Source organism: Rattus rattus, chromosome 6, assembly GCF_011064425.1.
Source record: "Rattus rattus isolate New Zealand chromosome 6, Rrattus_CSIRO_v1, whole genome shotgun sequence".
Lineage (NCBI taxonomy): Eukaryota > Metazoa > Chordata > Mammalia > Rodentia > Muridae > Rattus > Rattus rattus.
Genome location: NC_046159.1, coordinates 88,506,606 through 88,530,386, shown reverse-complemented (window position 1 = coordinate 88,530,386; position 23,781 = coordinate 88,506,606). Strand labels below are relative to the sequence as shown.

Here is a 23,781-nt window from a genome sequence, read left to right as displayed (position 1 = left end):
ACTAAACCAAGCAAGGAGAATGAATCATGTTTGGCACTTATAGAGAGCAGGCCTCAGGTCAGGGTTAGGGTCATTAGGGGGAGACAGAGACAGGGAGCCACAAGATGAAAGGTACATTTGCTAGTAGCGACTCTGAGATTGGAACTCTAAGGGGAAATCTCTGGTTAGTCAAATAGTCTAAAGTTACCCCAAAATGCTTCAAATTCTACCCATCAATGGGATGCACTGAACGTTGAGAGGCCCAAGACAAGTGTTAGAGAGCAATGAGCTTGTATCCTCTGCTCTCTGCTGGGGTAGGGGTGGGGCTGCAGGCGCCACAGGGATGGGCACTAACTGTTTCAGGACATAAGGCTGAAGTTCACTAACGAAGTTCAGAGATGTCTTTCACTCCTCCAAACCCAGGCTGTTCATTTTTTCCAAGGAGGATGAGCAACAATTATGTCCAATTTCATCCGGCTAAGGGGAAACGAGTGAAAGATTTTTTTAATTTTCTGATTTGACAATCTTAATTTGAAGTTTTCTGCTCTGAAATACTGTTTCCTACTGAAACAATATTTGTTCTAATCTCCAACAACCCAAATGCTAAAGTCTTTTAGGCATTTATCATTTTTAATAACCGTGGCAAATGCCAAATTTTGTCCTTTTGAAGATAAAATGCTATACTCAAAAAGTCACAGGATTTGCATATGTAGCCAAGGCTGAGAAACAGGCCCCAAAGCTGCCCTTTGGTTTTATGAGTCTGGCTGTGAGGAAGGTTTCCACTGCCTCCCCTCTGCCAATGTCATTACTCTACAGAGTGCAGCACGGAGCTAAGCTCGCATGTCAGGTCTATTCAAGTGGCTCATTCTAGATGAGCTCTCTTGCTATCTCTGTACCGGGCATGACAGAGTATCATTAATAAAAACATATTGATCTGTGAATCTATTCCTGGCTATAAAAAAACTTCTAATAAATGAGATGGCTATATGAGCAATAAATAATATGTAACGAGAGAGAGCCCAAAAACTGTCAAGAAAACATGCCTCCTGTTTTCTTAAATTCTTAAGTAAGAGGGATCCGTTTTAGAGCTAAAACAAAGCTCAGCGAGCAGGGCAGAGATTCCCCGGAAAAAGAGAGAAATTGATCCCAATACTGCACAGCTCGGCAGGGACCTGGGACCAGACCAGAGGTCTCTGGTGCTCTGGTCCAGGCTCTTGTATCCTGCAGGCTGGCTGCTGAGAAGTACTTCTGCTTCTGTTTTGCTTTACTCTCCTGTGAACGTTTTGAAAGACTGATTCCAGTTTGAAGAGGTCCTTTTCCCTTTTAGGTATTCTTGAATTATTAAATGATGAATATAATTACATAGTAAAAGGTCATCTTCAATCTGTCTGCTGCCAACAAAAGACGATTCCGTGTGCATCCAGTACGACGGACAAGCTAGTTTATGGGTCTGACACCTTGCCTGGAACATTACAAATCCCTATGTTGTCTTTAAGCCCCTTCTTCAATTGAACTGAAAGGTGCCTAAAAACCCTACTCAGGTTGATGACTCCCCACTGGTGGGCTAGCGGTTGGAGAATGCTCCAGGGTGCAGTTTCTAAGCTGAGGCCGGCAGTAACTGTGGCTGTTTTCCCGAGCACAGGCAGCCTCTGACAGTAGCCCAAGTCTAATTTATGAACATGGATAAGGCTTCAGGATTCACCTCTCCTTGCAGTGTGGACAGATGCTGCATACTTCTGACTGCTTAGAAAGCAAGTCAAGACCACAGCCTGTGCAGTGAGCACAGCCAAGAAGGTCTGTCTGCAGTGTGTTCATTCCTATCTATATAATCATATGATACCACATTGGTAGGACAGAGTCCCTCAGATCCAACCTCTCAGAGTCCCTTAGGGAGTAATCCGTGCTACCTTGAGGTTGTCTGCCTTACTGTACATGCAAATCAATGACTGCACACCTTTCACTGTAAAAACTTTATTCAGTTTTTAACAAAGGTTCAAGTTTACAAACTTCGGATGAAGGGAAAAACTTTGTGAAAGCTCTGAATTCTGTGACTTGGGGGTGGGGGAGTTGTGTGTAATGAACTGTAATCTTTAATAAAAATAAACGTGGCACTAAGCAAACGTCTTTAAGAAAGACAGTTTGTGCAGTTAGTGGTTTACTTAACATAAATGCAACGCCCATAGTTTCTACTCATTCATATATTGCAATACTCACCTAAGCTCTGCACTGACGCTCACGGATGCTCAAAGCTGAGAGGACAGTCTGGTGCTTCAAGGAGCTCCCATCGTAATATGACAGACAGCCAAGGAAGCAAATGTAATTTAACAGGTAGCTTCCCTGACACAGAGGTTAACCAGAAGCTATGGTGGAGAAAAGATGGCCTGAAATGGCTATGGAAAGCTACTTAAAAATACTGGCAGGTGAGTCAGTCAGCCAGGAGGGTGGGGAGGGGCTTTGGAGAGAGGGGATGGGGAGTGAGGGAGGGGACATGGAAAGGCGCTACTTGCTAACTAAAGCACAGCATAAGAAGGATGGACGATTTGGGAAACCGCAAGTACTAAAGGAAGCTGCACTACAGGAGGAAACCGGAAGCCTGCGGGAGAAAGCCGGAAGTCAGAGAGAGCACTCTTGCTTGGGACGCCACAAGAGCTCTGCCTGCACTAGATTTACATTTCTCTTGAAATAATGTGAAGAAGGAACTGACCAGTGGTCCAAGAAGCAGCCAGAATATTTTATTTTGTGAAAATTCTACAACAGTATAAGCGGTTTTAAAAAGCCAAGAGCAATTATGAAGACACTGGGGCCTGGTAAGAGTCTGCAAGTGGTACCGGGGATTGGGGATCAGTCACAGGGTTCATAGGAGTGAGGAGTGCTGAGATCTGGCTAGAACGAGGGCCAGAAGAACGAAGTGTATTAGGAAAGGTGGGACCTCTATCTGGGCTTTTGGTATGTGACCTGAGACCCTTGGCCCCTAGAGCAAGGCTCTCTGAATTGTACCTTATGGGGATCTTGAGTACTGACCTGTACTGTAGGATGCTTGGCAGCTTCTTTGGACTCTGACCGTTAAAATCTCCGAGTGACAACCAAAAGGATCTCCAGATATTACCTTAGGTCCTCCTATTGGGGATGAGGGAGGTTTGATCCACTTGAGAACCAATTATCCAATGAATATACTCATATACACACACAGTACTCTCTTAGTCATTAACTCCCCAGTCCCTCCTCCTCAATCCTTGACAACCACTAATCTACCGCAAATCTCTACGGGCTTGCTTTTCCGACATTTCATATCCGTGGAATCACACTGAGCGTGGCCCTTTCTTTGCACCCCGTTCTTCGGTTGGCCCAGTGTCACGGACCTCGTGCTGTGGCATGTTTTAGCACTCTGCTCCTTTTCAATGGAGCAAATAATCTCTTGTGTGCTTAGATCAGTGGGCTTACTCTGCTCACTTCCACGATTCTTTAAAACGTCACTAATGACCTCTAATGTGCCAAATCCACATGATTAATTTCCAGTCCCTGTACCACAGCACTGTCAGGGGCTTTTTAAACTGTTACCTCAAAACAATTTTCATGCAGCTCCCAGGCCTTGCTCACCAATCGAGGGGTTTCTGCCGGTTTGCTACTGTGGATGCCATTCCCAGGAGCAGCACTGTGAGTCTGTTACGTGCATGCAACTTTCCATTCCGGAGCACTGAGACCAGAACAGTGCCAAGGTGCCGACTCTGAGCCTGATTTCAGAGGAACTTCCGAGAGCTGTTGTAAAGCACTGGTTCCACCCGACACGCCTAGCTGCAGGGTTTTGAGCTGCACCGTCACCACATGCTCACTTTCACTCTTGTCCTTAATTCATCATCTTTTACTTTCAATTAAGCATTTTGTATTTGGCTACACCAGGTGTGACAGCTTCCTAGTTGCCCAAGGTCACACTCAAAGTCCATCCTGGACTAACATTTTATCATTCATGTTAAAAACCACGTTACTAAAAGTCCACTCGATGTTCCATGGAGGCCACTGGCAGACTGTCCTCCCAACTGCTCCAGTCACTTAGCGATGTCTTCTCTCTGATCATCTCCTTCTCCCACTCCATCCATATCTGCGATCTTAGAAATAAGTCTAGGCCTTCCCATCTCGATGCTAGTAAACTCTCTACTCCACACTCCCTGCCGGGTCCATCCTGTCTCTTCTGCGGAATGGCTACTGAAGGGTTGTGAGATGAGGAATGTGCTCCACACTGAGCCAAGTCACCTCCCATGGTGAATCCTATAGCACTGACCACCTAACACTTGGGCACACAGCCATGGAGTCTTCAGAAGGGCAGCAAGCTGCTGGCCTGATGATGGCCAGCTCTAAGCTCTGTACCCTTTGACCTTCCTTCCCTCCTTTGTTCTTTTCACCTTTCCCCAATAGCTTGCAAAAAAAAAAAAAACAAAAAAACAAAAAAACAAACAAACAAAAAAAAACAAAAACAAAACTCAAGAGACAAAACCCAAAAAGCTCCAAAAAATGTTATCAGGATAGAAATTTATTTAAATCCAAAATAATATGACTATAGTTAGAATAATATAATAATTATCTAAAGGAAATATCATCATTGGCTCTGAAACAGTCTAACGGTGTCATTTTTCTGGAGTCAAAAACATGTAGTAAAAGGATATACAGGAAGCAAAAATACAGAAGCAAGCCGGCTGAGTGAGGAAGCTGTAACAGGAGGATACACTAAGATACTGTAACAATCGAAACAGGAAGACAAGTATAACAAGCTGTCTTACCTCAACCCCTGCACAGTAAGTCAGTAACCCAGAATGAAGGAATAATAGCACGTGGTTAACAGGACAAATTTCCCTCTAATTTGTCTTTGTAACCGATTTCTTTCCTTTTTTACCATGGGTTCCATCTTGTTAACAAAACATTTGGTTTTATTTGTAAAGCAGAGTAAATAAAATATCCTGATCAGAGTGCTCAATTTTGTTGAAGGTGCTCAAGGTTCAAACTTTAAAAGGTCAACTGGGCTAATCAGTGGAAACCATTGGGTGTGTTTGCTAAACAGATGAAAGCAGCAGCATTTAAAATGGATAAAAATCCCCAGGGATTGCTATAATGTAGACAATCAAAAGCAGACAGATGACCTTTGATTAAACCCATGACTTCTAGAATGAGCTAGAAGGAAGCTCAGGACAGAGTTTGGTTCCTAACAGTGTCCATGACCACAGGGCAGTCAGAAGGTTTCCTCCTCCCGCAGATACTGGAACACAGAGGAGAAGTCTTTCTTTGAGTAGCCCTTTGAACACATCATCCTGTATATCTGATGGGCCACGCTTCCGAGGAGAATTGGGGTCTTGGTGCTGGTGGCAGAGTCTTGAGCTAATCCCAGATCCTAAATCAAATGCAGAAGGAAGCACATTGAGACTTGGGGAAGAATCATTTTGAAACTGGGCTAGGCTAAAGGGAAGGAAAATAGAATCTGAAAAAAAAGGGAGGTGGTTCTTGCACACATTAAGTTTGTGTGTGTGTGTGTGTGTGTGTGTGTGTGTGTGTGTGTGTGTGTGATGTTTCTGTCCTTTGATGCCGAGGATCAAACCAAGTACTCCGTACAATGGTGGTAAGCGCACCCCCGCTGAGCCCCGCACTCACCACATGGCCAGCCCATACAAACATGTTCTCACTGAGCCACACAGAGCCACATGCCCAGAACCTATATTAAGTGCTTTTACCTTCACATAGCTGGAAGTGCTAAAAACAGAATTCTTGATTTCTGAATATCTGTATTCCTGTTCCTCCAGGAGTTTTTGGATAGAATTGCTGTGCAGGCAGAATTACATAAAGATGTTTTTCAAGCCGGGTGTGGTTGCACATGCCTTTAATCCTAGCATTTGGGAGACAGAGGCAGGAAGATCTACGGAGTTCAAGGCCAGCCTAGTCTATAGAGTGAGCCAGGCCTATGCAGAGAAACCCTGCCTCAAAACCAAAAACAACAGAAAAAAATAAAAAAAACAAAACAAAAAACCCACAAAATCAATCAATCAAACAAGAAGAAAAATGTTTTTTAATCTGTAGAAATCTGTATGACTGGTATAGAAACATAGACAGTGCCAAATAGTACTCTATATAATATACGCCTTGATGAATATGACAGCTGCAGCCTGCAGAGACTCAGTCCACTGAAGACAGACACTCAAGAGGGACCAGCGTAATTTGGGAGCAACAATACCAGCATGGGAGCCCAGAAGGCATAGTCCAGGGTGCTGGGTAAAGCCTTCTGGTCAGAAAGATGGCTGAGCACAGAGAAAAGAGATGTGTTGGGTAAAAGCTCTGGGGTTAGGGGAATAACAGCAAGGAAGAACAGCCTGATGGAGAACCATGAGGGGAAAGGTATGGAGTAAGGGAGAAAGAACAGTGATTTGGCATGGCTGTAGCAGAGAGGAGCAGAAAGGGGAGGGGAAGCAAAGGTCCTTAGACAAGCTGCAGAGAGAGACACCAACCTGCAGGTTAACTGTGAGCTAATTTTCATTGAGGCCTACTCTCATTGTCTGTGGAAAGCCATCTTGTGGCATATGGAATGAGGCACTGCTATGGATTGGTGGAAGAAAAAGAGGCATGGGAATGAATTCAAGACATACTCAGGAAGTAGAGGGGACGAGTGTCGCCAGGAATTCAGCATCTGGGTGAATGTGTTACTACATCTGTACTGAGGCAGAGGGCGGTGAGCTCTATGACTCCTAAAGATCTGTTGGCCTAAGTATTTTCTACAGTACAGAGAGCAAAAGAATGGGGGCAGTGATTTGCCTTTTAAACGACTAGCTTAGCACCCTTAAGCAGGCACATGCATTTGAAACCCAGGTACACTTAACACAAGAGCATTAACAAGTCGCACTGCTCCCATTCTAAGGAGTTGGTAAGTTAATGCAAGTTTATGATAAAGATCAAAATTTTATTAGCTTACACTATAAATAAACCCATGCCTCAGAGAAAAATCTCAGTGCATCCTTACCCAGAAATAAAATGATCAAGGTAAAGATATGTTTTTTTTTGTTTGTTTGTTTTTTTTTGGTTCTTTTTTTCGGAGCTGGGGACCGAACCCAGGGCCTTGCGCTTCCTAGGTAAGCGCTCTACCACTGAGCTAAATCCCCAGCCCTAAAGATATGTTTTTAATCAAAGCCAAAATTGTTGTAAAAATTTTGCCTTGTAAGACAGGAGGAAGCTTTGTTGAATATGTGTGTGTGTGTGTGAGAGAGACAGACAGAGAGAGAGAGAGAGAGAGAGAGAGAGAGAGAGAGAGAGAGAGAGAAGAAAAGATTAGACTATTATACATTTCTTCTCTCTCTCCCTCCCAGCTCCTCTTTGCATTTACCATACCTTGGCCATGAGTGTTGTCCCAAATCCACCTTGGTAGTTATTAGATGAGGGAACTCCATCCATAACCCCAGGTACAGGGTTGTAAGTGTCGCTGGACCAGCATCGTCCTGAGCTCATATTCAGGATTTTAGCCAATAGTTTTGGGTCAAGGCCTGACCTGTCAAAGGTCAAAGAAAAATATTAAATGTCAGAATGTACAGGTCAAGTGTGACTCATTAACATGTGAGGGGAGTCCACCTCTTTGCTCCTTCACTATAAATCTAAAATCCACACAGAACTGGGAGGCAGAAGAGTCACGACAAGTCTGAGACCAGCTTGGGATAGAGGGCTGTCAGACCAACCTGGGCTACAGAGCAAAAGTCTAAAACAAAGGCCTGGAGTGGAGGAACCAGCCTTTAATCCCAGCACTCTGGAGGAAGGCAGATGTCTGAGTTCAAGGCCAGCATGGTCTACATAGTAAGTGCTAGGACAGACAGGATTACAAAGAGATATTCTGTCTCAACGCCACCATACCCTCCAGAAAAATCAACACACCAAAACAATAACAAAAACAACAACTCATAAAATCAAACAAACGAACACATAAAATCAAAGCCAAGTGAAGAATCCAATCTTCAATTATGTAGTTTTAAGAGGTGCTGATTAACAGGGGCATCCCCTGGGCATCCCGGAGAAAACCTGCACTGCCCACTATCGAGAAGAAAGCACACAGCCTCATCACTGTGTGGATGGCTTCTGACAGTCAAGGGCTCCATTGTCTCTCAGATACTACTGCTTTGTCACTTACGAACTTTAAATCAACCTGATAATCTAAATTCTACACTCACATACAAATGATCTATTTCAGAAAGAAATACTGACAACTGGAAAAGTCACTTAGTCTGGGTGGAAGCATTTAAATGTATGTTTTTCCTTTAGTTTTTATGAGAGCAAATGCAAGAGAAGAATGAAGAGCTGTAAGACCTGCTCAGGAGACGTTATCATTACAAAGGACAGGATTTCCTGCCGCACACTCCTCCTTATTTATTAAGCCTTCATTAGATAATCTTGCTTATGAAGCAAGTCTGCCCAGAGTGGTGACATATGCTATCTATTCAGAGACATGCGCTGTAGTTCTGGGTCACCTGCTGATAAGGTTACTGATCCTGATAAAACAAAGCTTGCCCGAGCGGAAACATCATTTGTTCTCTCACGGGGCTGACGGCATAAACGGCTGCTCAAGGCAACCTTAGGAACAGCAGCAAAAGGCTCATGGGCTTGAGTCTAAGAATCTCAACTAGGGTTGGGAAGCCCAGTTTTATTAAGTATCACTAAACCAAGTTTCAAATAAAATCTTATACTCAGCAATTTATTGGTTACTTTTATGCAAAGGACCATTATAAAACAACTCATAAAAGCTTTCTACTTTGTCTTAAGATCAATCTGTTTTAGAAAAAAAGATTGAAAAGAGACACTTAGATGTATGTTAAAGGAACTGCACCTCGGCATTCTTAAACTGCTTACTGTAGGGTCTACTGACTGCAAAACCTGAACACCCAAACACTAAAGGGTTCCCCAATGCTAAGGGAGGGAAGAGAGCTGTGAGCCAAGATGAGCGTGAACCAGTGTAACACAGCAGGACGTAACCAGGCTTCCGAGGTGGTAGTAATGAACTGCACACGACATGCTACATAGCTGCGTTTGTATGGTGGCTCATGTTATGATGATGGGTCTTTTATTAAAGATTCTATCAAACATAAAGATTCTGTCTAAATCAGCTCTCATACATTCTGTCCAGTAATAGACAGAAGTCCAACTATTTGGATCTTTTTGCAATATCTGAGTTTGGCAGAGCATGTAATGTACGCCTAATCTTAGCAAGTGGGAGGCAGAGGCAGGAAGATTAGGAGTTCTAGGCCAGCGTGGCCTACATAGCAAGTTCCAGGCCAATCTTAGCTATATTGGTCAGATAATGTTTTAAAAAGCCAAAGAGGAAGAAAAAGATCCAAGTTTGCTGTGTGTGTAGTTGCAACAAGCACTTTGTTTTTCAATGTAAATAAAATCAAGCTATCAGTATGACAGTAAGACGTATGACTTGGGGAAAAAAATAAAGATACTGTTCTTAAATATGCATCCATAAAGAGCACATTTTCAAAGGAACCAAACATTTTAGGAGAGTCCTACCTACCACCTACCACCTTAGATTCAAAGATGTCATCACATTTAAAGCCGCGGCCTTACTCCTCTTAGGAACCGTCCAGGTTCTGCTGGTTAGTACTTTACACGAATCTTTACTGCAAAGGAGCTTCGCACTGTAGCATTTGCCCGAATGGCGAGTTAAGCCTATTTCTCTAACTTTCTAACACCTTCTGCTCTCCCTGAAGAGAGCAACTAAGGGAAGACCCTGGCACTGACGTACAGAAGGCTGTTTTGCTGAACATGTCACCGTCTAGAGGCACCTGAAGAGCACATGAACACTTATAAAGTCAGGTGGTAGCTGTTTCTCTGCTCACTTTCCAAACCAAAGCGCTGCCTGCCCTGCAGATCCCCTGCAGGAGCCTGCTGCTCCCTCCCTGCCCCCACTCTGCAGCACAGTGGATCATTAAAGAGAGCAAGTGAGGAGTGCTTTGCATTTCCTCCTTCTGAGGCTTCTTCAGCTGGCGCACACAGAACTGACAGTTAGAATTAGACAGGATATTAAAATCAGTTACTGAAGTCCTCTGCCTTCCTCTGTGCCCAAGGCTTGTAATGGTCTGAAACCAGCTAGAATACACAGTAATTGTCATTCAGAGAGTCTACCCTAGAACGTCATGCTTCACTGGAGAAGACTGAGTTTCCATTTGAAATCAACAAATTAATCCAAGACAGGTATCTGAAAGGGCAAGTTTAATAGGAAGCAGCTACTGGGCTCTCAACCATGATAAAATGTTATTGCTGCTTCCCTGTAAATTGGCTGGGAACATATGATACTTCTGCATAAGAGCCCCATTGCTGCTCAGGAGATATACAGCTCAAGCCATCAAAAGGATGACAGTCTGTCAGTCCCCATAATAACTTGCCACTGGACGTGGTTCGAGAGTTTGTGCATGCATGCTTGGGGCTTTACAATTGCTGGGATGTTCTCTGATATAAACAGAATGAATTCACTGCTCTCACTGCATATATAATGCAACTCAAATAAACGTCACTATGTCAAACCCACTCACCTCCAAAACATAAGAACATTTAATGAACTTTTGGGAGAAGTAAAAAATGATGCATCATAACTGGTAAAAAACGAAAAGTATAAAAACCCTTTGCCTTCACCATTACCAAAATTTTAGGGGCCAAAAGTTTGTTCACTCTACCTTTTTTGTATTTGTACTGGTATTTAGTTAGAACAACAACTGGGTGTTGATAGAACAGACCTGGAAAGAAAAATCTAAAGCTCTGTCCATTTTAATCAGTCACTCCCTGATTCACTCATGCTCGCAGAGACCAGCCGTGTGTCAGTGCCAGGCAGGAACCAATGAAACAACAAAGAAGCTGAGCATGGGCTGTGCCTGCCTGCCCGGGGCAGTAAAGGAAGATCCACCCACACTCCCATGGTAGAAGTGCCCACCCCATCCTCTGACCCACCCCCTTTCCCTCTCCTTTTCCTTTCGTCTGTGTTCTTAAGATTTGGCCATGCACATACAGCCTTTATAGAGCTTATATTCTAGAAGGGAAAACAGGCAATCACACACACACACACACACACACACACACACACACACACACACAGACAGACACACCACACACACACAGACACACCCCCCACACACACACACAGACAGACACACCACACACACACAGACAGACACCCCCCCCACACACACACAGAGACAGACACACCACACACACACACACAGACACACACCACACACACACACATACAGACACACCCACACACACACACACACACACACACACACACACACACACACACACACACACACACACACACACACACACACAGGAGGTGGGGGGAGAGGAGAGAGGGGAGAGTAAGAGTCAGAGTCAGTCATCTAGTGGAGCAAAACTGTCCAAACAAGAGTCAATCCAAATCCCAACCCCTCACCACATCACCACAACTCCAGGTATCATTAAGGTATCCTAGCCACTATGTGCCAGGAACTACTTTTTAAAAGCTACGAGGATGAACTCAGCCATCACAGTAACCTAATGGGGTGATATATTATCACTTTATTAACGAGAGGGGCGGACATCTGAGTACAGTTGGATGAAGCTGGACAGACTCTTACCAGCCTGAGAGTCACTGGGTGACTGTGGGTGGTGACATGACAGTCAGCAGATATGTGGCACTTTATCAGTTAAGAGATCCTATCAACATTTTGATGATCAACATCCTGCAAGTTTTCTGTTGTCTAAGGTATAAAAGTTAGAGTCTGGCCAGGCAGTGGTAGTGCACACCCTTGATCCCAGTGCTCAGGAGGCAGAGGCAGGGGAATCTCTGAGTTTGAGGTCAGCCTGATCTTTGAGTTCTATGAATGAGTTCTAGGACAACCAGGGATACACAGAGAAACCCTGTTCTGAAAAACCAACCAACCAACCAAATAAATAAATAAATGAGCTTTAACTTCTAGGTGCATTAACCAAGAGAGCAAGAGTGAACTTGCACTGCAGGGAACGCTCTTTGTCAAGAGCTTTCAACAGTCCGACAGAAGCAGCAGTGTTTGCAGTCAGTTTGGGTGTAAGACAACATGGTGGCCCAGGAGAGGCCTGGGCTCGACTGACCATGCGAATCACTTGTTATATCACCAGTGTTTTTAAGAATCAATTCCCAATGGAGCAAAACTAAAAATGAAACAACAAAATGCACACTGATGATGTTGTTTGAATGTGATCACAGATACACAAACTCGCTCAAGCAAGCAGGGGGCTTTCAAGGCTATAAACCGACTTCAGAGCCCTAACTAGGAATCCAATTAGGAAGGAAAAAGATCTAATAAAAAGGAATCTCAAAGTATATTATATACCAATATTTTTTGCACTTTTTTACAACATTTTAAAAATTTCACTAACATCCATAAAGACTCACTATAAAAGAGCAAGGGTCAATACAATTTTTAAACTGTATGATTTTATTCTCCTATAAAGAGAAACCATATTCTAGAAGCAAAAAACTGCTTATGAGAATGAAATTAGTCAGAAATGATCACGTCACTGGAACAGGCAACTCGATTTGTAATTGTTGCCATTAATACTCTAGAAACTTCCCCTTGCAGTGCACAGAACATGAGTGCCTCTGGACCACCTTCTGCTGCACTGCTCTGGGGATTTACTACGTGGGGATTTATGCTTGCCGATGCCAATTTTCTCTTTCACCCTGCAAAGCTCGATAAATCGTGGCCACTCTCTCCATTCTATTAGAGAACAATCCTGTCATTTTAAACCATGTCTGTAAACCATGACGGAAAGACAGCAGCAAACGCACTCAGGTTTCAGAGCATCAAGACTCCTGTGAGGCAACATGGGAAACTGCAAGTGATGAGAGCAGCCACGCTCCACCTGAGACGTTAGGTGTACATCATCTTAACAGCCAAGGGAAACAAGCAAGCTTCTGCCTTGCTTTCAAACTTTATACGGCACGTTTTATTTATACTTGGAGCTCTCTCTTCTCTCCATATATTATGCACGTTAAATGTTTTATATATGTACATATTTAGAGTTTTAGAAAAACTATAAATTTTCATATTCTTCAGAGTCTAGCATGCTAGGTTCTGTTATACCATGGAGCCACAGAAAAGCTTTCTATTTTCAAATTCTGTTTTTCCATACTGGGTCATAGCCAAAATAAGATAAACTATTTTTTGGCTACTAATGTCCTTGTGTGGATTTTATGCCAGCTTTAACATTCTCCTTGAGAACCAATGCGGTAGCCAATGACTTTCAGCTCATTATACACTTTTCAGTTGATATCCCTACTTTCTTTATTAGCTGGCATCTGGTGACTTTCTACAAGTGCTTACCCTAGATATAAGTTTCATTTTATGTTTTAAAATTACACTTATTTGTGTGTATGTGTGTGCGCGTGTACCACGACATGTGTGTGATCAGAGGACACGGTGTGGGACTCAGTGGTTGCCTCCCTCTGCATGGATCCCAGGGATCAAACCTAGGTTTCAGGCCTGGCAGGTTTCAGGCCTGGCAGCATGCACTGCTACTCTTACCTGTTAAGCCATCTTCCTATCCTCAAGGTCTGGGACTAAAGGTGTGCGCCACCACGTCCAACCCAAAGCTTTGTTTTAGAAGAGTAAATAATTATCACATCAGAGTTTGGACAGGAAAATTATTCAAGAACTATCGGGAGACACATGATTGTGCCTACGTAGTGTCCTGTGCCAGTGCTAGGCTGGGTGAGGAGTAAAGAACAAACCAGTAAGGGCGGGGCGTGCGGTGAGTCTAGATGTGAAACTATATTCACGCAGGCTCTTACGTTCATGGTCTAGTCCCTTATTCCAGAAAAATAAGAATAAAACCATATCTATAAATTTAAATGGATATTAATTCTGTTGTAAGCAACACGAGTGCCAGAAAGTTTTGTTTTCCTCTTTCATGAAACTGGTCTAGAGACCGATGTGAAAATGAGTAACAAGGTCTTCATCATGACGACCACCCATAGCCTGAAGCTGCCACAGCACAAATGGGGCTCTGAGGGCTCCCACGCACAGCAGTTTTATTAAGGCTTTGTACAGACATGCCTCACCATCTTATAGACGTTTGGCTCTAAAATGTAAATGGTATGGGATATTGATAAACCAATTAGCGCTGATGCAAAGCAAATTCCTCTTTTATCTCAATTACAACATGACAACTTAATAGGTCAAGATAGTTTAACATCTGAGACGGGCAATTCAATAAAACAACGGCATCTTGATATGGTAATTAAGAGGAAATGTGAATCCATTACCATGTTTTAAAAAATATCTCAAGCACTTTGCCTGTTTTTATTGCTTTTACCCAAAGCTGCAGTCCAATCCACTCTCAGGCTTCGTGCTGTATCTGATAAGCAGCCCGGGGTATGAACAAAAGCTATGAATAAAGCAACTTGCACACACTGAGCAGTCCTCTAAAATAAAAAATACGTATTTATTATATTCATGAAATGCAGAACATTAAAAATACTAATTAGGTGATTAATCATATGTAGCATTCCCAATCCAAAGGATTAGAGACTAAAATTAAGGCATTAACCTTAAGCATTCTAGAGAATGATCACTGGAAAGAAAAACAGAATTTTGGACTCACTTTAAGCAAACAGTTAGCAAACATTGTATTTTTCAAAGACACATCGTAATCTAGAATAACCAAGCAAGTGAAAACAAAAGTTATATACATGAATCGTGCCTTTAGGAACGGAAGCCTGATTGTCCTGACAACAAGCCACCAAGAAGCTTGCTAGTACAGATTCTGAGAAATATGTTTAAAACAAGCATATAAAACTAGTTATGTGGTGGCATAGCACTTGAATTCATAACACATTAGAAGCAGGTTTCGTTCAAATCTGTCCTAACATTGCCAAACATGTTTGATTTTTACAGTTTTTCCATTTCAGTATAGTAGAAGAGATGGGGCTTCCATATAAAAAGCATAATATAACTCCAGTGCACAGTGCAATACATTTTATGGCTGTGGCAAAGAGTGTAGATGTTCCCTAGGGTCCTATTGCTTGTCCAATAAGCAAAGTCTATCAAAATTCAATAATGAAGCCCTTGCAACACGCTCCTGAACCAACTCATTTACTCTCATGAGCATCACTCTTTTAACATAAAACATCAAATAGGGACATTTGACAGTGAAAATTGTTAGTATATAAAATGTTCCCTTCAACAAACCTGATTCCAAGGTTCATAGCTTCAGCAGTTCCGATCATACTTATAGCCAACAGCATGTTGTTGCAGATCTTTGCAGACTGAAGAAAGAGAGCATCAATCAGGATCTTTATTTTCAGGTTATAACTTCTAAAAACGTTTTCTTTACCTGATTCTTCAGGGTTCTCCCTTAAACCAAGCAAGCAACCAAGCAACCAGCAATCAGTTGTGGATTCTCTCCAGGAGGTTAGAGAATGTGGTTCAGTATGTCCTCTGAGCCTAACACAGTCCTCAGCAGAACCAAGAGGTTTCCTCCACTTGTTAATAAATGGCGTTACTACAGTGGCCTCAACACGCTAAGGATGGATTACGTTCTAATTTGGAAATGGGAATGGCAAGCTACATGAAAGGGAACAGATGAGGCAATGAGCATAGACAGTAAAGCACGTGCTAGAGCAGACAGACAGACAGCAGAGTTCAGGAGGAATGGGGTGAGTGCGAGCTTGTGTTAGGAGTGGGGCAGGAAGAACTGAGTCAGTCTCAGTTCAGTACTAGTCAACTCATCACTAAAAACAGGGAGGATGGGGGAGGTGGAACCAGAAAATCTCTGAAGGTTAGAACATGATGTAAATAGGCAAGAAAAAAGATGGGCATCAGGATAAATGGAGATATATAAGAGGAGTAAATACAGAGAAGCGTGGACCAAGCCTAGGAGGGTAAGGACATTACTCATATCTGTGTTCTAGGGAATGTGGACAAACTTGATAGTTGACTGTCAAGTGGGGGAGAAAACTAAAGTTGGACACAGTAGAAAATAGGGAACTACTGGCCTTCTATCAGCAAACTAGATATAAGGTGACAGGAGATTAGACCAAGTAACCTGTGGAATGATCAAGATGATCAACAGTGGGACTGCTGCTGTAAAACTCATACAGCCTTGAGAATGGTAAACTCAGCCCAATAAAGATACCTTATTAATATGAAAGTCTCAATCTCAGCGACTGGGCAAAAGCATCACCAGGAAGAACAGAATATATGCATGCATTAGGAAGTGGAGAAGGGCACTTAGTTCTATTCAGAGCTCAGTACTGAAAGCCATCTCGTATTTCTAAGGAAAATGATTTGTTATTCAGAAAGATTAAAGTGCACAGTTACTTCTTTTCACTGTATTGACATCTGCCCAGACCTAAGAACAGTCATGAAAAACCAACATATCCCAATGTAACACAGATCTGAGCACGGAATCCTCAGCATGAACCAAGTAAAGAAGGGCAAGCATGTGGTCAGAATGTTATCTGAGTGGCAAACTTACCTGCCCACTCCCGACAGCTCCACAGTACAATACATTGGAGCCCATGCACCCCAGCAACTCTTGGGCAGCAGCAAACTCATTTTCAACTCCTCCCACCATGAATGTAAGGTTTCCAGACCGAGCAGCTCCTACGCCTGAGTCATTTGGGGAAAAGAAAATGAAGCAAACTGCTCAAGTAAAATACCAAAACAAGGACAGACCTAAAAGCCAAATTTAAATCCCTTGCCTCAAAAATGGTTCTAGGAATGTCTGCAGGAATGTGCCAATAACCGAGTGTCATGGAGATTAATATAGACTCCAAAGCCACGCACAGCCATCCATACATACTTAGCTTACTGGGGCCCTACCTAGCACCACAGCACGCAGAAGGGTCTGCTCTGAAGATGGCCTTTGATGGATGTGGCTCACGCGTTCTTTCTCCACAGGTCACCCACTGGTAAGATCTAGAGACCTGGCTCAGGCCACGAGTAGGCATTCGGGTAGCAAGGCTCTTTTCAAATGAGGACATGGCTGCTTATTCACATACATTTTCCAGTACCATCTGATTTTTCTCATCAAACAACTTCTTAATTTAGGCTGGTCTTTCTTCATAGAAGGAGGTGGGCCACAACTTTTTAACCAACCATGAAATAAAATTTTAAAATTAATGTGTTTAATATTGAGATGTCTTTGTTCATAATTTTTAAGTTAGATTTTATTGTTCAAAAAAAGTAAGTGTGTGGATAACACATTAGTAGCTTCTCTAATTACTCTACAGCTTACTTGCAACTAGAAATAGGAAACCATCGCTGTACGAAGATTGGACACCTGGCCACTCGAACAGACAGCTGTGAGTGAAGACCAGCTTTTCAATTGAACTAACTGCATACGGGTTTTAAACATTTAAATGTTTAAATGTTTTGCTACTGCCAAATCAAGTACTTTCTCTTTCCTGGTTCATATTACTTTTAACCATCACTAAAAGCAAAAACCATGTGATGTAACCTAAACTATCTTGGGAGTGCATTCCTTACATGTGGAAGCCTACACTGCCTACAGGAAGTTAAATTACCTCATTTCATAACAGTATTAGATACAGTTTGGAAAGGATTATGTACAAAAACCTGATTATTTTAACATTTTGATAATGACATTTGAGTGACTGTAATTTTTCTAGTTTCTAATTTACTTCACCAAGATGGTGAACCATTAATGTTTTAGAATCATTTTGCTCAATTCATTATCCATTCTTATTCAAACCACATAACCACGCCATCTCCTAATCCTGTTGGTCTGACCTGCAGGAATTAAGTAGACAATTTAAGTCAAAGCTTACAAACAAATCGAGCGCTATCCATCATAGGTTCAGTAGCTCTGTATCTAGATTACAGACGGCTAAATAGCTTCAGAGAGTCATTTATTGAAGGAAAATTAATGCTGACAATGGTTCTCAGCTGGTTAATCTTTTGACAGGTGCACTTTCTCACTTGTTCAAACACATATTTCAAAAAGAAGAAATAAGTTACTTAAGCAAGAAAAGCTCACAAGAAAGAATAATTTATCCTTGATTCAAAGTCCTTGGCAGTCCCACTCTTCCTGTGATGGTGTTTTTATTTCTGACCTTATCACAACCTATGCCCCAATGTAGTGTCTGGTTAAACAGTAATTCTGAAAGCCTTGGGACCAAATCTTATCATCCCACACACTCCTTTAACACCATCCAGCCTAAACACCACCCTTCTAGTGTGGGGCAGAACTAGTGCCTAAGCTAGCCTAAAGGAAATGTGACCCCTGTGCATAGATGGCAAGGACTTCTGGAGCGTTGGGACTCCAAAGCTTCAAAAGGCCCTCAAGACTTCTGAAGACACTAACAGGTCTTCCTGTCCATCCCTAATAAGCACAAAGTATATGGCCTTGACAGGTCACTTGAATCATGTCCATTGTCTAAAACAGGTCAGCACAGAACGAATACCTGTGCAGGTCGTTAGTGTTAGGAAATATTTGCACATTGACTTTTTTGATTTTGCTTTCTGAGATAGGGTTTCTCCATGTGGCCATGGCTGTCCTGGAACTCTATAGAACAGGATGGTCTTGAATTCAGAGAGTCACCTGCTTCTGCTGGTGGGGCTCAAAGATATGCACAACTACTGCCTAGAGGTTGATCATTCTTAATTCAACAGTCTAAAATAGGATTGTTTTTTTAATTCAACCTTTTTTGGGCACCAACATGAAACCACGGCAGAAAATTGAGCATCTATCCTTAGGTAACAGGATGCAGTCAAAATGCAGACACACAAAAAATTCTATGTAAAATAACCTTCAGTCTATGTGTGTGAGGGCAAAAATGAATCTTAAATGTGGGTTTCAATCTCAAGATATAGATAGATAGATAGATAGATAGATAGATAGATAGATAGATAGATATTCAAATATTCCAACATCTGAAAAAGTCCTAAATCTGAAACACTACCACTTCAGATCTTAAATCTGTATTTTAGTTTATATTTTAATAATAGTATACATAAAACCAATTCTATTGTTTTAGTTCTATTATGGCCTTTACCATATATTATTAAAATCTTTGATTTTCTTTATCTGATTTTTCCTACAGGGTCAGCATAGGGTCTTGCTTATGTCAGTATTTCTATTATGTTGTATACTGCATGATATATTCAATAGACGACTGTTTGGAAAATAAATCAATAATCATGGTTCAGAGGATAAAGGCTCTAGAGATGTAATAACTGGTTTTGAGAGTAATACTTGCTGGCTGTGTGATTATAATGGAATATCTCCAAGACAGTGTATAAAATGGGAAAGGCATTAATACATCTTTATAGAGTAGCTGTAAATACCACATAAACAGAAGGTGTTTATAATTTGAGTATGTGATGTAGGCATTTTCCCTATCTGGTTGTCTCTTCTAGGTTAGCTTTAGTCTTGCTTGCTGAATATTAGCTGTGAGCTGACCCCGTAAACAAGAGAGGCAGACTGGCCTAGGTTAAGAAGTTTATAGAGGTCCATGTCTGGTTAGTGTTGAGATTACAACACTGTAAGTAAGCTGGGTGAGTTAGCATATGCCTGTCATGCCACTTGGGAGGCTAAGGTAGCCAAATCATGAATTCTGACCAACTTAAACAACAAAATGTGACCCTGTCTCAAAAAAGTGGGGAGGGGAAAAAAATCACCATGAAGACCTCTTGGAAAATCAAAGACAGTTGAGTGTATCTTCTGGGAAGAGATGGGAAATCCATATTTGCTTATCATTCAACAGTCTACTGGGGACCTAATAAGCACCAAGCTCTGTAGTTAGCTGTAGGCTGAAGGCTTAGTCACATGTATCCTTGCTTCTAAGAAGTTATGCACCTGTGATCTGGCCACTTTTTTCTACAACCCTGGTCTGTGCACTTTATTTCTCTTCTGCTCTGGTCCCCAACATCTATCCTCAACACAGCAGCCAGAGGAACTCGCCCAGAATATAAATCTGGCCCGTGACTTTTCTCTACCCTCAGCCATCCCAAGGCTTCCCATCATGCTCAGCATAAGATCCAAAGTCCTACAAAGCCCTAAGGGACCCTCTTTTAATAAAGCCACGACTTCCTCTCCTGTCTTATTCATGCCCAGCTTTCTGTCACTCCTGCTTCAAGGCCCTCTGGCCTCTGTTGTCCCTGGAACAGATCGTGTATGACCTTATCTCGTCTCAAAGCCAATGCTTCTTATTCTTTTCAGTTTGGCACATTCTTCTCTAAACTACTCATGATGAATTTCCAAATAATCCAGCATGCATCTCTTCAGAGAAGCCAGAATCACCACTTGTTAACTTTCCTGCTTTACCTTACTGCCCCTACTTCAATACTTTTACTTCTGTTACAGTTCTCCATAGGAACGTTATTTCTGGGAAGGTAGAGATAGCTGAGTCATGAGGCACATACCCACAGAGCCTGGTACAAAAGAGATGTTCAGTAGATGACAATTTATCCAGAGAAAGACAAAGAAGGAGAAGCCATGTCTTAAATGTGTACTCTAAAAAGTATGTCATCCCCAAGACTACAGTGTAAAACAGTGAGACCCAATGAGAGGTAGTTAGAACATGGAGGCTCGCTCCATCATGCATGGACTCATGTAACTTCAAGAAAGGACAAGTGTGGCCTCTCTCATTCTCACCCACCACCAATCCTGCTTCTCCAGGTCATGATGGCTCTTGACAAATGACAGCCCTTTATTTTGGATTTCCAAACCTTCAGAACCATAAGAAACAAAATTCTGTCCCTTATAAATTAACTAGTTTCTCCCTTTCTTGGAGTAGTGCTGGTGGTGGGTACTAGGCATCAACCCCAGAGCCTTAAGCACATTAGACAAGCACTCTACCAACGCTATATCCCTAGTCCCCAGTCTCTCAAGTGCTGCTAAAGCATCACAAAGCGGACTAAGACAGGAGGAAAAGGGAAGAAACACAGACCTGGTACCGGGTGCGACCTATTCTCACAGAAATACTCAGTGAGGCTAGGGGTTTACCAAGCTTTTTCTTCACTCTAGCAAGCCACTTAGATGCTGCCTGCTCTATCCACTTCCAATCTATGAGGGCAGTCAGACAACATGATTCTATGATTATTGGGGGTTTTCAAATTCACACAAATCAACATTCAAGCATGTATGATGCTAACACACAAAACTGGGGCACACTTGACTCTGTACAACAGTTTTCTATAGAAAAAAGAAAGGCTATCAGGATAAAGTATAAATGATATAGTATACTACTTATTATTTATGATGTAATACTTTAAGATATGCATACTTTGCAGAATGGCTTAAGGCAAACTGTCTAGTGGATGAGACTGTGCATACCTTTGATCAGCACTTGAGAGGCAGAGGCAGAAGAATCTAGTTCAGGCCAGTCTGCTCTACATAGTGAGTTCCAGGACTGCCAGAGTACTGAGAGACCCAGTCTCAAAAGTAAGTAAGTAAATAAATAAAATGTCCTTCAGTTGACTGAGCCCATACCCACCCTATATATCCTGCTTTATTGCTTCTTGGCCTTTTAGCTTTTATTACAGTGTAAAAGCAAAAGGAGGTCTTATTTTCTTATATACATATATTAACTAAATCCAACTAGCCTAAATGCTTGTAGCTGCCTTTAAAGCTTCTGGCCATTTCTTGCAATCATGTCTTTAGAAATTCTCTCCCATACTCCTAGGAGAAAAACAATGAACTCAATTATACAAAAAAAAAAAAAAAAAAAAAAAAAAAATGAAAGCGCAAATGCCCGAATCACTCAAAATAGACACTAATACTGTGATGGTTTGAATATGCTTGGCCCACGAGAAGTGCTACTATTAGGAGGCATGGCCTTGTTAGAATAGGTGTGGCCTTGTTGGAGGAAGTGCATCACTGTGGGGGTGGGCTTTGAAGGCCCCTGGTGTTCAAGCTCCACCCCCTTAGGGATGCAGTCTTCTTCTCTTGGCTGCCCTTGGGTCAAGATATAGAACTCTTAGCTTCTTCTCCAGAGTCATGTCTGCCTGCATACTGCCATGCTTCCTGCATGGTGAGAATCGATTGAACCTCCAAGCCAGCCCCAATCAAATGTTGTCCTTCATAAGATTTGAATTTGGTCCTGGTGTCTTGTGACACAGCAATAAACCCAAGCTAAGACAAATACTCTGCTCTTAAAAGCCACAGGTGGGGTTGGGGATTTAGCTCAGTGGTAGAGCGCTTGCCTAGCAAGGGCAAGGCCCTGGGTTCGGTCCCCAGCTCCGAAAAAAAGAAAAAAAAAAAAAAAGCCACAGGTATCTATCATGTTTTTGCAGTGTAAGGGAAACATTCTTAGGCCTAATCAAAGTCTACGATAGCCAGTCTTCCTATTTTAAAAATATAGACTTAGAGTAGATACACACAAAAATTCTACAATTGGAGACCCATCATTCAAGGGTTTTCAAACTGGTACTAAGAACCAGCTCTTACCACTCAAGGAGCACAAGATTTACTGTTGATGGGAGGGCAAGGGTAAAAAAAAACCCACCTAAGCCAGTAAAAACCAGTTATATCCAAGCTAGAGAAGTATAAATGTTCACAGACTCAAGAAGAAAAATACCATCAGCAAGTTAACTATTCAGTGCTTGTTAGGTAAAAAGATTCAATGAGTAAGTAAGTTTCCCAAATAAAAAATGAAGACATGTTTCCTGGCATCTGAAATATGAATATTCCAGGAAATCTAAAAAGTAAAGTCATGGGAGACATGGAACTCTACCTTACCTTCCACTCCCCAAGGATACACCTATACACAATCCCTGCACCTAAGGCTCAGGGACCATTGTGGAAAAGGAGCAGAAGGATTCTAGGAGCCAGAGAAACAGGGAGTTTGCTGTGCGATTGTGTCTCCTAGGAGTATCAGAAGCTACACTCTAAAAGTCTCGGCAGCATGACTGCCTAAACAGGAGCTGAGCTGGATGACACCAACAGTCATGCTAACATAGACAAGGGAGAGCGCAGAAGGCCAACCGTAAACAGAGAACAATAGGTAGCTTAGGAATACTGAGTGGGAGAAACAGTCTTCCCCAGGGAAGAGCACAGCCACTGGTTATCCAATACCTAATGGCCAGCTCTAAAAACATACATATGAGCAACATGCATACTGAACATATTGTATTTAGGAAATGTATATATGTATTTAGATAACGACAATTAATGAAAACAGTGGCCAGGAATTCAAAAACAAGGTAGGTTGGATTTGGGAGAGTGTGGGAGTGGGAAGATGAGGATAATACAATTATAATATAAAAAGAAAAATTTAAAGATCTAAACCATAACTACAGAGAAGAGATACGTTCAGAAAATAGCATCACAGGATACCAGGGTCAGATGACAGATGGCAATCACCACCAAATCCTGGTTCCTCCTCCTTTTTTTCTTTTTGAAAAGGCCAAAGACAAATCAAGAAATCTTCTCAAGACAGGCACATGGAATCTGGTAAAATGGTAAATATGTTTCCTGAACAAAAATTAAGATTTGTTTCCTAGCATATTTGGAGAACAACTGAAATATGAGTATTCCAGGAAATCTAAAATGTAAAGTCATGGGGGACATGGAACTCTACCTTACCCTCCACTCCCCAAGGATACACCTACACATCTCTAGCACCCAAGGCTCAAGGACTCAGGGATTTATAACTTTAAATTTTTTCTTTTGAGATTATACTTGTACCATTTCCCTCTTTCCTTTTCTCCCTCAAACCTTCACAAATGCTCATACAGTGTCCTATATTCCAAATGCACTTGCAAATCTGATTGAAACAGTAAAGCAATCGTGACCCAAGCAGGCCAAAGTGCT

General features: G+C 42.0%; 1 protein-coding gene across 1 annotated transcript in view; it reads right to left on the bottom strand.

Annotated features, from left to right (window-relative positions):
- Positions 1–4,485: 4,485 nt before the first annotated feature.
- Positions 4,486–23,781, bottom strand: part of Hibadh (3-hydroxyisobutyrate dehydrogenase) — a 99,416-nt gene continuing 80,120 nt past the window's right edge. Inside the window, exons 5-8 of the mRNA XM_032906481.1 lie at positions 16,480–16,613; positions 15,192–15,268; positions 7,336–7,492; positions 4,486–5,356 (exon numbers count right to left, since the gene is read on the bottom strand). Of these exons, the coding sequence (XP_032762372.1) occupies positions 5,198–5,356; positions 7,336–7,492; positions 15,192–15,268; positions 16,480–16,613 (527 nt within the window). The 3' untranslated portion in view covers positions 4,486–5,197. The remainder of the gene's footprint in view (positions 5,357–7,335; positions 7,493–15,191; positions 15,269–16,479; positions 16,614–23,781) is intronic.